This window comes from Thunnus albacares, chromosome 9, assembly GCF_914725855.1.
Source record: "Thunnus albacares chromosome 9, fThuAlb1.1, whole genome shotgun sequence".
NCBI lineage: Eukaryota > Metazoa > Chordata > Actinopteri > Scombriformes > Scombridae > Thunnus > Thunnus albacares.
The window spans coordinates 26,638,390-26,655,285 of NC_058114.1; the positions used below are offsets into that span (position 1 = coordinate 26,638,390).

General features: G+C 39.3%; 2 protein-coding genes across 7 annotated transcripts in view; one reads left to right on the forward strand and one right to left on the reverse strand.

Annotated features, from left to right (window-relative positions):
* lnx1 (ligand of numb-protein X 1) overlaps window positions 1–1,037 on the forward strand; it is a 35,731-nt gene extending 34,694 nt beyond the window's left edge. For all 4 annotated transcript variants that reach the window (XM_044362764.1, XM_044362765.1, XM_044362766.1 and 1 more), the window contains one exon: window positions 1–1,037. In XM_044362764.1, coding sequence (XP_044218699.1) covers window positions 1–136 — 136 coding nt within the window. In that variant the 3' untranslated portion in view covers window positions 137–1,037.
* The window catches only part of fip1l1a (FIP1 like 1a (S. cerevisiae)), a 27,429-nt gene continuing 11,422 nt past the window's right edge, over window positions 890–16,896 (reverse strand). Inside the window, exons 10-13 of one of the 3 annotated variants that reach the window (XM_044362770.1) lie at window positions 14,935–14,990; window positions 14,128–14,326; window positions 1,478–1,624; window positions 890–1,380 (exon numbers count right to left, since the gene is read on the reverse strand). In XM_044362770.1, the coding sequence (XP_044218705.1) occupies window positions 1,263–1,380; window positions 1,478–1,624; window positions 14,128–14,326; window positions 14,935–14,990 (520 nt within the window). In that variant the 3' untranslated portion in view covers window positions 890–1,262. Of the gene's footprint in view, window positions 1,384–1,477; window positions 1,625–10,675; window positions 10,794–14,127; window positions 14,327–14,934; window positions 14,991–16,896 lie in introns of those variants that run through there. The other 2 variants (XM_044362769.1, XM_044362771.1) reach the window with 2 other exon arrangements.

Genomic DNA, 16,896 nt, shown 5'->3' on the forward strand with positions numbered 1-16,896 from the left:
GTGTGGGGACATCTTACTTGAGGTGAATGGAAACAGTACATGGGGAATGACCCACACAGCATTGGTGCGTCTTCTGAAAGAGCTTCGAGGCAGAATCACCCTGACCATCGTGTCCTGGCCGGGCAGCCTGCTGTAGCAGTGCTCCAAGCCATCAAGCGCTGCTTCAGTGGCACTGACCAAGGAATGTGGAAGGCAGAGCTTTAGACTGGCTGACCACCCTAAGCTTGCTGTGTGGGAGAAGCTTAGAATAGTGCTGTAGCTGTATGGATATCTAACTTCTGATGGACAGCTGAGACTTTGCCAGGAGTTTGGAGAGGGACAAACATAAGACTGGATTGTTACCAGAGTTCAACTTGCCCCTCCAAGAATGCTGGACTGGGAGGATCCAGGCCTGAGCCTCTTCTAACTAGGATGTTGGGCGTTATCTGTTAAGAGGACATGGTCATTCTCTTGCACAGCATCCAGTGAGTGGGGTGGGGAGTATCGAGAGAAGACACAACACGTTGCCAATTCCAGTAGTTATATATTAGGGTATGCGTTAAGTTGGACTCACATTTCTTTACTGTAAATGTTGGGTGTCTAAAAAAGTACTGATCCAAGCACTTGTAATACGTTTCTTTTGTTTGTTTGTGGTATGGCCTTATAGGCTCCATTCTGTTTGTACTGACAGTGGTTGTCGTCTTCATCTGTGACCAGAGGACACGTTGCCAAGTAGTAGTCTGTGTTGAGGTTTTTTTTTTATTTTATTTTATTTCAGAAGCTATGGCTAAATTATCAAACCACTGGCAAGGATAAAAAATATAAAAAATAAAGGATCAATGTGTTCATAACATGTTAAAAAATAATATTTAATTAGGTGACATTGTGGAGGCCTTACTAATTTTCTTACTTTTAAGAAAAACACTGACTTGGTTTCTGTGTAGCAGTAGATGGTCTGGGGCCTATCTACTGCGGTTCTGTCTGTCACGCTTCGGCCTGTGTAGTATATCTGATGGTACATTTGGTTAAATAATCAATAAAGTCATTTGAAAAAGAAAGTGGTGTGAGAAAACTTACTTAAAAGCCTTTCTGCAATACAACAAAAACAACATTAAAAGGTGATGCCACATTAACACATTGTATAGACTACATACACAACTTTTTCTTTTTACTTTCTCTAATAAAACTGAGTTCCAATTTTCTGATATGACATTCAATATTGTAAGGGGCCACAGGGCACTTCCTCTGACTGGGAGACTGAAAGTCAGATTCAATTTCCTCTCTTAGTCAGTGGAGAACATCTTGTTAGACTCCTTATTCTTCTTATTTCTCTTGGCTTTTTTGTGTTTGTGTCTACCTTGACTGTCCCTGATCTCACCATCATCCCTCCTACTCCTGCTGCTGCTGTTGAGAACACAGATGACAAACAATCACATTTCAATTCTGTCATCTTTCTTTTTTTTCTTGAGGAGTATGTGAGTGTGCGTGTCTGTTACACCTGCATGATAATTTTTTCCTTCCCTCGCTTGTGTCTCTATGTCTCCTCTCTCTGTGCCGTTCTTCTTTTTCTACACTGAATCGCTCAAGACTGTGGCGTTTGTGCCCTCGCTCCACAGTGTCCCAGTGCCTCATTCTCTCCTCCCAGCTGAAAAATACCATACACACATGCAATGTATTTTTTCCATTTGCTGTTGATGAAACTGCAGGTTTTTTTCATTGGGAAATAATACAAAGGGAAAAAGAACTCATGGCCCAAAGGAATGAGACTGCTGGCCTTTTTTCAACTTCACCAGTAAGAGAGAGATAAGACAGAACTCGAGGGACTACGACCTTAACCACAGTGGCTGCTGTTTGCCTGGCTGAGCTTTTGTAGCCTCCCCCCCTGGCCTAGACTTTCAGTAACAAAGAACCCAACACTAGTGTCAAAGCCTGCCCTTTCTATTAAAGCCAAACAGCCATGCTGCAGTATCCTCTGAGCTAAGAGAAAAATCCATTATTTACCGTAGGACCTGCAGTCCTGTGAGACACCAAGACTTATTAGTCCTGCCTCCACACCTTTTCTCCCCTCAGATGACCTCTGAAAACATGGTTGCAAATTTATATCATGCAAAGGGGCAGTGGGACAGTGGAGAGAACATGCTGTTTTCACTGGGAGACATGCACCTTTCACCACAGAGGAGGGGCTGATCACTGAAATCAAATAGTGTAATGTTGGTTGGAACACCCAGGATTAGGATTAATTTCCAACTTTTTACTGTATATTTTTAATACCCTTTCACCATTAAGGCAATAATATATTAACTACATTTGTGTTACGTTTTCAAACATATCAAAATGTAATAAATTTGCTGGGACTTCCAGTGGCATAGAATTGTTGATGGCTGTGAAAAAGTTAGGTTCCTACTGGTTAGCTAAATCCCCTAAATTCAACGAGTTATTAAAACTAAAATCGACCTAAACAAGTTGGAAGATGGAAGGGGGAAAGGATAAGGGTCATTCTAAGTCATAAAGAAGAGCTACCAAGCTAGGAGGAAATTGACTACCAAAGTCAATACTGTGAAGTGTTGAAAGATATGACTACCGAAATGCAAGAGCTCAGAAGTGATATCACAAAACAACTGTGTGATTTTCAAAATAACTTTCAAACAGACATTAAGAAATAATTGAACAAGTTGAGGGCTGACATTAATCAGAAGATCGAGGAGACAATAAGAAAAATTGACCTCACAGCCCAAAGGCTAGAAGAAGCCGAACAACGTATCCAGGATATGGAGACATGGGGCACAAATGCAAAAGATGCAATGACCTCCCTCTTGAAAACACAACACATTCTACAAGCCAAATAATGGAACTAGAAGGACAGTCACACAGGAATCACATTAGGCTGTATGGTGTAAGAGAAATAGCAGAAGGTACCTACCTGATCAAATTTGTGGAAAACCTCATCAAGACCAAATTGAGTGAGGACATCGGACCAAAGAAGGATTTGGGTATCGAGCAGACACACAGAGCTGTAGGCATGAGGCCCCCAGATAATGTAACACCAAGATCTGTCATGCTCATGATTATGCAACTAAAGTGTTGTCCAAATTAAAGCAATACATCCTAATCAAGAAAGTGTTAAAAGAAAGAGGAATATGCTTCCAAATCCCGTTAACAAGCATTAACAAGGATGTGCATATTTCTGAATGAGGGGTCTGTTACATACCACAAAACGGAACAAGCTGAAGATCTACACGCTAAAGGTCTTCCAGTGCCCTACGTCTGTCGGACCAAGGAGACGATGGGCACTTTTACTCACCTACCGTGGGAGAATGTGAAAAGCAACCATCACAGAGATAAGATGAGATATGAACAAAGCATCCATGAGAAACTGCAAGGATTTCAAAGGCGCACTCAAGAGGAGGATACTACACGCGTTGATGATCAAGAGAACTGGGCTCCTTTACCTCATCCCTCACCCTCCTCCATTCTTTTTTGTTTTTGGATTGTAAAACCAGGAGTGATAAATTAATCTTAGCTGACTATAAATGTTTGATTGTGTAATGCATAAGGCTAGGCCCTGCAGACCTTAACGTTAATGTCTGAATACTTTTACTTAAATCACAATATTAACATTGGTTAGTTGGAATTTTCCCTGTAATTGCTAAGACCTGGGATGGTCTGAGAGATTTTTGTTAATCTCCGGGACAGATTAATAGTAAACCTTATATGAACAAATAATTTTCATAAAATACCAGTTAATACGGGGCAAGCCACCACTGAACCATTAACAGTTTGTTATTAATCTAGCGCCCCACCTAGTGGTTGGAATATACCCCCATTTCAGAGGTGCCATTTGAACCTCCATGTTGGAAGCCCAATTTTCTAACTTCTATTATGGTTATTGCTGTCTTTATATTTTTGCTGTGTTATGTTGGTATTATGTTTTGGGGCCTTAGAATGGACTGAACAAGAATTGAAATGTGTCATAACTGTAGACAATGTGTAATAGGGAATGTCAAGTTGTCAATGTAAATGGGCTTTCTAGACCAATCAAAAGGGAAAAGGTGAACACTAAAGTAAAAATGAAGAAATAACAAATGTATTTTGGCAAGAAACACACCTACATAACACCCTTTGAACACGAAAAGCTTACGAAAATGGGATTCAGAAATACATACTATTCCTCTTATAAAAGAGGGCACAAATGTGGGGTTGCAATTTTGATTTCAAACTCAACTAATTTTAAATTAATACCAGAGATTAAGGATAAGGAGGGTAGATTTATAATTGTCAAGGGTGAACTGGAGCACAGAGAGGTGCCTTTATTCAATATATATGCCCCTTCTGGGAGCAATAAGGCATTTTTCAAAAAAATATTTGACCTAATTACCTGTGAAACCTTTGGTGTCCTCATTTGTGCAGGGAATTTAAATATGATCCTTAACCCCCATATTAAATACAACTAGCCAAAAGAGGAAAAGAACTCACATAGAAATCTGGGTAAAGAAAAGATTACAGGATTTAGGGTTGATAGATATATGGTGAGATTTCCATACACCAGATAGAGAATACACCTTTTATTCTGCCCGCCATAATGTAAATTTAAGAATAGATTTTTTAAAATTTCATATAACAATGAAAAACAGATTAAAAGAATGTTTTTTTACAAGGGACCCTTTTCAGACCATTCTGGGGCCAGATGCATAAATGATGCGTACACACAAATACCATGTGTACGCCATACACAGTTTAAGTCATGAATCTACGCAGAGTTTTATTCATCTGGCCCCAGATCTGTACTTAAAGTTACATATGGTTTGCAAGCGCAAAAATACACTATGGAGACTAAAAACAAGTATACTGAATAATCAAGGATTCAAATGAATGATAAAAAAAGAACTACAAATATAATTTAAGAACAATGATAATGGATAGGTGAACCCAGTGACATTATTGAATGCTGCAAAAGCAGTTCTCAGAGGTAAAATTATATCAATGACTACCTTTATAAAATAAAAGCCAAAAGACTGATAGACTCACAAAATAAACTTAAAGCAATTATATAGTAAGTAGAAAAACCCTGCTGCAACAGATGAGACTAATTAAACAGGAAAATTACAAAATTCATAGTGGAGAGTTAGAGAGAAAGTTCTGGTACATGAGGCAAAAATATTATGAGACAGGTTCAAAAGCAACAAAGCTGCTATCTTAGAGATTACGCAAACAAAGCTGAAAATACTATTCATAAAATAAGAGACCCTGAATCTAACAAAATAACATGTAAACTGGATGGCATTCAAAAAGCGTTTGAAACATATTACAAAATCCTTTACACTCCATCGAATAAAGCAGAGGCATATAAAATAGAACAATTTCTAAAAAAGTTAGATCTCTCCTCTATCGGAAAATTACATAACGATGAACTCACAAAAGAGACATCTATTGAGGAAATTTATAAAGCAGTCTCTAGTCTGAAAGCAGGCAAATCATCAGGTGGCAATGGGTTCCCAGCTGAGTGGTACAAGTCAATGAGAGAGCAACTAACACCCTTACTCCTTGAGTGGTTCAACCACGTTCTAAAAGAGGGAGTTCTGCCCCCATCTTGGAGGGAAGTCTCTCTATACACATCCCTAACTGCTAGAATAAAGATGTTCATCTATCCAAGACTATACACCTACAACGAGGATGCCGCGAGGGGTGCCTGGCTAGTCTAGGACTCTTCAACTTATGCATTGAACCATTAGCTCAATGGATAGGACAGAAGACAGCCCTTGAGGGTATCACAATAAGAGGTACAGGCCACAAGATATGTCTGTATGCAGACGATGTTGTTGTCGCTTTGAAAAAACCAGCATCAACTATACCACTACTCAAGGATCTCCTAACAATGTAAGGCAGATTATCAAACCCAAGCCTTGGTCTTCAATTTTAATCCCTCACAGGAACTTGAAAACAATTTTAAAAATAAAATTACAAAAAATTTACAATTTTAGGGGAGAAGGAGGGATGGCCCAACACAACTTGGAACCCACCAGATGGATTATTGGGGACCTGTATCTAAACGTATTATTCATGAGGAACAACTCAACAGTGTACATAAAGCAGAAAAGTGGGAAAGAGACATTGAAATCCTTTCGAAGGAATGGACTCTCATCATCCAAACCCAGAAGACCACTACAAACTAACAAAGTTGGAGAGACCTTTACTGGATGTACTGTGTGAGGTTTTTCATAACCCCAAAAATTAAATTAAAAAAACTTGAGGACCAATGCTGTACACAATATGGCAGATCACACTCATATCTTTTGGTCTTGTCCCATCTTGCAGCTGTTCTGGGCTGATGTTCAAGCCGCTACTAAGAGTATATTAGGATTTGGTATTGAGTTCACTTGTCTCTCTTTCTACTTAGGAAACATATCTAAGGAATTGGATATCAGAGACAAATATTTACTAAAAATCCTCATAGTAGTAAGCAAGAAGGCGATTACAAGACGCTGGCTTCTTAATGAGCTTCCCACCCTGAATCATTGGATAGATATTATAAACAGCATTTACAGCATGACATTCAGTTTGATATTACAGAAAGATAAGGGAGAAGAGTATTGGACCAAATGGGATACATATCTGACTAATGAAGAGTCTGACAAGTGAAACTTAAGCAAATGTGACTAAAAACTCCTAAGTATGTTATCCAATGTAACTGAGTGACCTCACGTTTATTTTTTTAAATCAGAAAAAAAAATCAGCCCTCAACACAGTCAAATAAAACATACCACTATGAAGAGGTGGGTGCCATGGTTTAAAAAAGTCTGGGAACCACTGGTTTTGTGTCCCATTTCGGTAGCCGCCTACTTTGGAAGGCATATCTAGTAGGCAGAGGCTGGTAGGCTGCAACACAGTGTCTCTTCACAATGGGATTCACAATAAAATCATTACACATTACCACTGCTTGGCTCTCAGTTCATTATGTTTCAGTTGATCAGTTATGTATACTTTTCCACAGTTAGTGTACAAGACATACAGCTCAGTAAAGATGCCTTCGTCAGACTCAGCTCTGCTCAGATCCACTCTGCCTGCTTCTACATAATGGAAATTAAATAACTATGTAGTAAATACAACTATGTTTTGTCTAGATTATGTTGTATATTGTAAATTGTACTGGCTTTTATAGAAAGTTGTCCTCTCCTCTCAAAAGCAACATCAGTATTTGTTGTTCTTGTTCCTTGCAGTCTTTCCCTGCAGTTTCTCAATATACTACACAGCACACACATCTTTGCAGGGAGGTGATGCTGGTTGAGAATGGATGGTCATAATGAGTGGGAGAGGCTCCTGCTATAGAACAGTAGCCTTTATGGCCCATATAAAATACACAAAGTACAGATGATATTGTAGAATTGTTTGTTAGATTGAAGAGAAAACCTTCCTGACTGCTGAGGGGCAATCTGTAATGTATAAAACTACGACAGTTTTCCCTCTCGTTTGCCTCAACACAAGATACCTCAGCACAACTTGCAGTTTTCAATTTCAGAATAATCAACCTGACCTTTAAGAGTCATGACACTAATAGCATTTCTCTCTGCCTCTATAAAGGTATAATTTTACTTTAAAAAGTGTGTAGGAAAAGTACACATACTGCACCACTAATGCAGACCCTCAACTCACCCATGGCTGGAGTAATTATTACCATTCACTCGCTCAACACAGAAAAGAGAGAGAGCCTTAAGGGGCAGACTTTTCGCAAGTACAAAGCTAAATATATTCAATATTTGGAGACAGCTCTTCTGTTAGCAGCAGGGATTAGGACCCAAGGCCCATATTTGTTCTTGCTCAAAGCCATTAGCTTTAACACAGAAACAACCACCTCACATAACACCAAGAACACTGACAAATGGTTCCCAAGGAGATAGTGTTCAAGGAACTAGAGTATATTATAGCATGGGAGCCTCAGGATTTGTTTTCACATTTCATGATTTTATTCATCATTAGTGCCCAGGCCTGTCAGGGCGACCAGTATCACAGATTTCATGAGATGCCCGGGCCTACCGCTGTGCGATTTTGTCCACTTCATCCTTACAGTCACTTATGTGAGAAACCAACATGATTCAGTGAATCTTACCACAGATAAGAAACACTATTTATGATTGACACAATTAAAATGAAAGTAATATCCACAAAAATAAATAGCAGCCGGGAGTGGGGAGGCAGGATTAAATGTCGAATGACTCATGGAGCAGGAGATGTTATTATTTTAGCTGGGTTATGGTGGAGAATTTGATTGCCAAAAGAAACCCACCTGGGCTAGTGTGGCAGAGCTTTAGAGTCAGCAATAAGACAGTTTTTCTGTAAAGGCAAGGGTTTGTTCTCTGAGGATTATAAAATGGCATTTTTAAAACAAGAATATAACCCAAATAACATAATGTAATCTAATGTGGCTTTTCTGTTGCTCCCTCTGTCTCCTCTCTCTTGTTCAAAAGTACTATTCCATTCTGCCATAATCATTCTTGATATTTACATATTACTGCCAATTTATATGTATATTCTACTAATGTGACCTTATTTGGTAACTTTGACACATCCCATGGTGGAAGGTTATCTAAGAGCAACTGTACACCCACTATGCCAAAAATTTCAGGCACTTATTTTGTTTGTTTTTCTCTCCATGCATGTCAACAAGGAAACCAACATTTATGTGAAGAGGCAGCATTGTTTACTGAAGAAACAAAAAATTTTTGTTTCAAAAAGATTTTCATAAAACTAAACCTTTATTTTCTGTCACATATAAAAACCCAACCCCTGTTTATCTGGTCTCACTATGGGAGGATAGTAACCAAAACTTTTTCCCTACACTAATACAGTATTTTCCTTGTTTGTTTTGGTCCATTATACTGTGCTATCTTATTGAATATGTTTTTGAGGGGACTGTTGTTGTGACACCGATGCCAATCAGTTTTCGCCAGAAGCCAATCTCTTAGAAGACAATATTTCCGTGGGAGGCTGAGTATAAAATCGAACAAAATTGGGGGCTCAGGTCAAAAAGTGGAAACTGCAGCTGTGAGAAACAAACATATCTTGTAAAAGATAACCATTGCCCTTGAGAAGGGAGCTTTAACCTCAGCTTGTGAGCAAGTGTTGCTGGCTGTTAATGGCACATGATGGAAGGAAAAGAGGATGTACAGGCCCAAAGATTGGCCCTGTAAATAAATGTGTTTCATGAGTGTAGTTGTGGCATAAAAACAGAAAGTATTTCACATTGAGGGCTAAGTATGTAGGGTAGAGGAAAAATAAAAACAGATGTGGGTGGAAGAATGTATAGACCCTAAGACAGACCCTGAAGCCAGGATAAAAGTGGCATCAGGCACAAAAGCAGCTAGGGAAAATCAAGAAACTGGCAGATTTTACCGTACCCTTGTTTGCCTATGGTAGAAGGAAAGTGGCAATTTTATCTCCTAGAAACAATTTGGATCATGTTATATCTATAATTATAACTATAAAGGAAGGAGTTTCTGTGTGTGTGTGTGTATGTGTGTGTGTTTGTCTGTTCTTCACTTTTCTCGACAACTGTTCATCCGATCTACTTCACACTTGTATTGCTGGGGACCTAAGGAAGTGTAGTGTCGAGTGTGAAGTTGTTTGGATGAGAAATGTTAAAGATAGCATTAAGAGAAAACATTTAGTGGATCTTGACTTCTCCAATATGAGGGCCGCAAATACCGGCGTAAATACCAGCACTGCCAAAGATGCTCTATATCAAAACAACAAAATGAAAATATGAAAACAACACAAAGAGACTCAGGACCTGCCGCTAGTCTCCTAAAGGGGCAGTACAGTGGCAAAACTCACATGACACTGATACAGGAAATTACTAATTTCTAAACTGTCTCTGGTGCTGCATTCATTTACTAGCGGATCTTGACTTCTCCAATATGGCGGACGCACAGACACACAGCTGCAACATACAGCAACCAATCAGGTGTCGTTTCTGTATCTATACAGAAACAGCAACATCATAATGTTTTACATGTTATAATAGTCTTAGTTTCATTACTGTTTAAAAGGTTATTGCTTTGGCTGTCTTGCTCTCTCTCTCTCTCTCTCTCTCTCTCTCTACCTCAGCTGGCAGCCAATATTCGATTTTCTCTATAACCGTTCATCCGATCAACTTCACACTCGGCGGGTGTATTGCTGAGGACCCAAGGAAGCGCAGTGTGGAGTGCAGGCTCATGAGAGACTACAGTCAGAGAAATTAGAGAGACAGAGACAGAAAAGTAATTTCACATGGCGTGCTCTACAAAGAGAAAAGTAGACAGCGAAAACAGAGCTTTTAATCAAGAATGGACACTCTTACACTCTTCCCACAGGCAGTTCAAAACCAGTATGTCTCACATGTTCTGAGACCGTGGTGATTGTGAAGTGACACTATGAAACAAAGCACAAATCTTTTGAACATACCCACTCAAATCTGAACTGAAGGCACAGAAAATAAACGATCTAAGAACCCAATATGATTGATCCACTTTATTTTAAGATGCACATTTTATTAAAAGCTCTCTGTTATGTATTTTCTTTTTGAATGCAGTCCTTATTTTACTTGAAATGAGAAAAGAACATTTATTTACTATTAGAGTACTTATTATTTATATTATCTATAAATAATAGGATGTTAGTTTCTTTCATGTTGTTGGTGTAAATATTCATTCTCACCTCAAACCAACTGTATTAATTTTTCTGTGCGTTGAAGTAGCAGCTGGAGGCCAAACAAATCGGCCCTTTCCGAACAGGAACGTTTTGAAGAGGCACTGCGCTAGTGCCTCCTAAATCTAAAACAAAACCTAGAAGAGAGACAGGGCTGTTAATGAATCACAAGGCTGCCTTCAAAGTTACCAAGAGGATTCTAGCCAAAACACAGGCAGTACTTACGAAACTTATGGAAATGTTCTTCTAAATATATTCAGCTAAGGAAGAAAAAAGAAATCACTCTATTGTGCATTAATGCAAATTGAATGAGGCTGTTATTGTTGACTAGTGCAAATTTGTTTGAGGCTGTAAAATGTTATTGTCATGCTTTTGCTGTTCTGAATTAGCAATGCCCTAATTTGGTTTCATTGCATTGTATTACAGCTGCCTTTTTTCAATTATCAGTTGCTGTTCCATATTTGGAGTCAGCTAAACTCTTTGTTAACAATGAAACCAGCCTAACAGCATTTTCTAATGAAGCTTTTAGTGTAAGTTTAAGCATGAAGACAATTATCATTTTAATTTCCTTATCACACTGGGACCTCATCAGTCAATTATTATCCAGTGAACTCACAGGATTCTGTGTGCGAGCTTTTCTGTCAACCAATGATCAAACTAGCCAAATGGCATTTAAACTAGATTTGTGTCTCTTTGAACGTGTGAACTGATGCCATGTGTAAGAAACAAGACAAAAAGTGGATATTGCGTGTTGTCTTGGGCATATGCGCACATGAAAGAGATGGTGAGAGATTCTTAGGCAGTGCCAGCTGGAAATACAAGAGCTACATTTATCATCCAAAAATATGATTTACAGTCAGAGGGCAAGTGTTGACCAAATGGCTAATCAGTTATTCAGCTTGCACCCACTAAAAAAAGGATAGGGTGTTGGATGCAGGGGGAGAGACAGAAACATACAGAGTATCACTCTGGTAAATGTGAGCATTTACCTCATGGAATCTATTAGTGGTAAATCCAGGGCATGCGGTCATAACCACAGCTGATAACCAGTAGCTCATGCTTAGAGGGCTACCCTGCAACACTGTGCCTGTGTGTGACTCAACATAAGACATGTGGGCTACCAAGCACAGCTCCTATATCATCAGGCCAAATTTGCGAAAAAAACACCCCCACTGACCACACCAACAAACAATACGAGGGACTAGCATCAAGGCGATGCAAGGCTCCTTCTGTTTCTCTCTCACACACAACCCACACACACAGCAACAATGATTCCCTCCGGTTCCATTCTAAAAATAGTCTTGAGCACAGTCATAAATCAATGCAACAGAAAACACATAACCTTTACATATGAGCGTGTGTGTGACACGCACAGTGTGAAGCCTGATCATGTGACTTGAATGTAGGGCACACATGTCAACAGAGCCCAGAAGGTGTGAGCCACACACATTGGACTCTGTGCCACAGCAATAGTCCTTTGTGACTGTGACATTAGAACAAATCTGTGGTGTGAATAGCTAAATCTCCTGTGCACTCCCTGTGCGTCTGTCACACACATGTGAATCCTGTACTTCCTATCTTCTGAAGTTAGCCCACAGCTTCCCAGCTGTCCCCATGTCCCACTTCCCTCATTTGACCCACAAGACTGTTCTGAGCTTTATGTACAAACCTGAATCCACATCTTACGCACACAAATACTCAAGCAAAAGCTCACCACTTTAAGTAGAAGTGCTGAAAAGCTGAACAGCATATGAGGATATTTTAAGAGAGCACATACAGAAAGAGATACTTCAGTTTGCCATTCTTGCTATTTTGCACTTATTTTCATGCAAGTTAATTAACATTAGCTGACAGAGGAATTAATTGTCATCAACTGCATCACAGCTTTTGCACCCACAGACACAGACTGACAAATTATATTTAAGTCCAAATATAAAATCAAATGTATGTATTTGTAGTTTTAACTATTCAAGGGCATTAGGCAATCGCAGCCTAACGCCTGGGGCCCGACTCCAGATCTGAGGCCAGTGCCTTGGTCAAGGGCAATGGCAAGAGCACTTCTGATGCCTAACATGTACATGCTTTGGTGAGAAATGCTCTGTCACAGCAAAATGTCACAGTCACCCTCTCACGAGCCTCGGGTCAGCTGAGGAGTATGTGAGTAGGAGGAGATGTGTCTGTGTGTATTATAGTTGGCAGCTGCCTCAGTTGATAATAATTAAATAGACATCTGGCTAGTGGTCAACCCTGAGTGTGCAGAGGAAATGTAGGGCAGGATTTGGCTTGTGCATGCATGTGAGCATGAGTGTTTGAGTACACATACGGCAGTACTCTGGTTGTCAGACTGTAGGGTAGTAGGGCACTACGTGAAATTTGGAGTGGAAATCAGATTGGCTCTTATCATTCGTGAGGCACAGGGAGGAAATGCCCAAGCTCCATGCAGGAGAGTGTATACTCATTTATTTCCTGACAGTGGCTGGCAAATACAGTGAGTTATTCACTCATCTAGAATGCACCCTGGCCCACCTCACTGCACCAGAAACAACTAAAATAGTTCTGCATATGCTGGCAATAATTTCTCCTGGTCATGCAATAATCTTGATTTCTGTCACAATAGTCTTATGCTCTTTTGCATTAGTGTGCATTTCTTAACAATAGCTGTGTATGCTCTCATAACTGTCAGAGCAGTTTATATTATAGCTATCAGCTATGAGAGAGGCACCCCTCACAAACTCATAGCACAATCCCCTCTCCCATTTTATATGGAAACAATCTAGGTAAATTCATACGCATTTCTTGGACGATTGATTTTGTAACGCCACACAAAACTAACATCTGGGCTACATGTTACAGTAGGATATAAACAGAAGTTATAAGTTATTCTCAGACCGATACAATCAGTGCGAGGTAACTCAAAAGCAATACATTTCTGAATCAAACATTTTCCTGCCTACGTGAGCTCAGGGTTTTGGTTCTCTGCCAATTAGGACCGGCTCCTACAGAAATTGCCATCACATGCTAAAATATTACGCAGTTCGGGTGCCAACACCATTCTCTGAACTCCTCCCCCTCTTTGTTCTGTTTTTGTCTTTTCTCCCATGTTTTCAATCACTCTTCTGCAAAACGTGCTTGCTGTACACATATGCTTCAAATGCACACATATTGAAAAAGGCCAAAATAGACTGCAGTTCTGGACCAGAACCAAAATACTATATGTTGCCTGATCCAGAAGACCAAAGCTGCTCAGCAGACATTTGTAATCATCTAACACAGAGACAGAGAAAGTGGAAAGCATGAGGTGGAAGGATAGAAGTGTAAAGGAAAACAGCACAGTGTGTCTTGTATTTGATTAACATCTTATACAAAATGGAAACAGACTTGACAATTACACTACATAAGTTAAATTATGGATCTAGGGTATACACCACCTGATCATGAATATACATATAACTTCAAGTCACTGTAACCCACCTGTTGTGTGAAGGACAGCTCTGTCTTTCTCTATCTCTGCCTCTTTTGCTGTCTTTATCATGGCCATGTTCTTTGTGTCTGTTGCTGTCCTTGTCATATTTTTCCTCCATATCCTGCCATATGTGGCATTCCCAGGCCTTGGCAGTGTCAATCATTTCAGCGCTTGAGGCCCTACTCCCTGGTATTGCAGATGATACACCTAAGAGAAAGAACAGAGCCATGCCAGACAGATGACTGGAGACATCCATAAACAGCAGCTGGCAACTGCATCAGTCTTAATTTACTCAGTGTGTAAATTAAGCTTCTTCCAAGTCACTGTATTCAGAGCAGCACCTGCCACATATTTATGCCATGTTTTTCTATTAAAGAATCCTTCAGAAACAATGCTTGTGTATGATTAATGTAACTTCTGAGGGCAGCACTTCAACAATAACAGTCTTTCAAACAGCATATTGGGGACATACACATGCTGATGAGGTTCAAACAGAATATTTAGGGCAGTTACTAAATGTGTTTTCTATTGAAAATAAAAGAAAATACATAAAATCTAGAAAAGCTGTGCTGAAACAGTCAAATCAAATCTTTAAATGGTTGTAAATGTACATTGATCTGTATAAAAGGCCCATGAGTCCTTAAGACCAAACCACATATTTTCATTGTCCTGAAACAAATGTTTGTCCAGATTGTCCCCAGATTGTCAAAGAGCAACATTCATTCATTCTTTGTTGAGTGTTTATAAAACCATGATGGCATAGTATATACAGCACATGGTCTGAAGCCAGTTTTATGAAAGAAATAGACTTGTACCTGATGAATATGGGTATAGTGAAGTTGAGGGATCATCAAAGCCTTTAGAAAGTCCACTGAAAAGGAAGAATTAAAAATATGTCATCTAACACATAAAATCTAAATGACCCCTAGACTGTAAATAAAGATCCCACACATGTAATCTAAAGTGTAAATAAATAGACACTGTAAATGGTTGTCAATATTGTCAATTTTGAATTTATATGATGGAAATTGAAAGGGTTTCATAATAAAAAAATTTGAAGAGTTTTAACAACAGATTACACCAAATCACCCGAAGATAAACCACAACAATAATCAATACAGAAGTTATAATATGAGAGAAATGAGAGAGTTTTGCATCTAGAATACCTGAAAAATATACAAACTCTTACAAACTCTCTTGTTCCTGGCAGACTGTTTTCCTGAGTGTCATTCAACTTTATGTAATGCCTAAGGTCATTCATTTTAAGAAATGTGAAAGGAAACCGGGTGAGAAAACAAATTTACAGATGAATCAATGAGTAAAAAAAAAGTGAATGGGCCTGCAATATGATCAAAGTACTTCCAAATGCACAGCTGTGTTTTCCAAGTGTTTGAAGTGACTGGCTCATTGTCAAGGTGCAGTGTGTGCTCGCCAACCCATGAGGAAAGGATAGAGGGCATATTACTGATACTATCTGGATCTTGCCTGTCCACTGTTATAGAAAATCATTCAAGTCCAGTTCAGAAGTTTGCTGTAGTGGTGTGAGTTTAATGAAGCATGCCGGCACACTGGTGAACCCACAGACACAGAAAGTATCTGAGCCCGTGAGCTGACCCAGAGCAATGACAGGGAAGCACTTTTATGCAGTAAAACAAAAGCAGTGATCAGACCGTATGTACATGGTAGTTATCAATGGGTATTGTAAGTCAGTGATCAGACGAGACAAGGGGGGGTGCTTTCAGGTTAGGTTTCAGACACAGTTTGCAAATGAGAAGATCAAGGGGCCAAATGAGGAGGGGGCAGACGATTAGCAAGTCTGCACAGCCCAAATGTGTATTTCTTCATCACCACATGGCTTGGACCCACACCCGTTTCCAACTGAAAACTTCTGAAGGTGAATTGGGTGTGTATGAAGCTCATCCATTGGAGATACTTCCCGCCAGGTGCGATCCAAAAACACTGCACAATAAATCCCATCGTAAGCAGGTCCATCATTCCCTGTGCTATGTCAGCACTGCCATGGCCAGCTTTCTCTGTATTGTATTTTATTTTTGGTATAACAGAGACATGGAGATAGATAGAGGATTGTTTGTGAATGGAGACAGAATGAGTGAATGGAGGAGTGAGTCTGGGTGAGTGAGCATGTGGCTGCTGGCAAGGCACTAACAGGAGGGTAATAACTATATGCTTAATGGTTCATCAAAGCATTTTACACTGCTCAGTGCCTCTCACCTTGTGGCCTCTGTGTTTCATCAACATAAACACTGATGATTCTAACGTCATTAAAATGCAAGAATAGCACCTTTAGTGGTAAACAATATATATTATGGCTTTGTGTCTTTGTCTGTCAAAGAGAGGCCTTGTTGCTCCACAAAGCAGAATCAAGAATAAATCTGTGATGCACACCAAATGTGGGAGATATAGAAAATTTTAGGCATTATCACAATCTGTAGTATTGTTCTATACATCTAGATGTTACTATCTTTAGTTTTATAAGGATACTTTATGGAACAATGTCATTGGCATCTGGATAGCATTGGACCACATATAAGCAAATATAACTAGAAGTCAGATTTAAATCAAACGATGGAACTAAAAAAAAAATCACATAAGTGAAGTACAGTTATTAAAATAAACTCGAGCTGAATTTTCACATGTTTTTGGTTTGTCATTGTTTCCAACATTGTGCTTTAATATTAGAGTATGGAGTTAATGTCTTTTGTGGCATTGCTTTAGTTATTTCTCTCTCTTTTTTTTTATTTTTTATGAAGAAATGC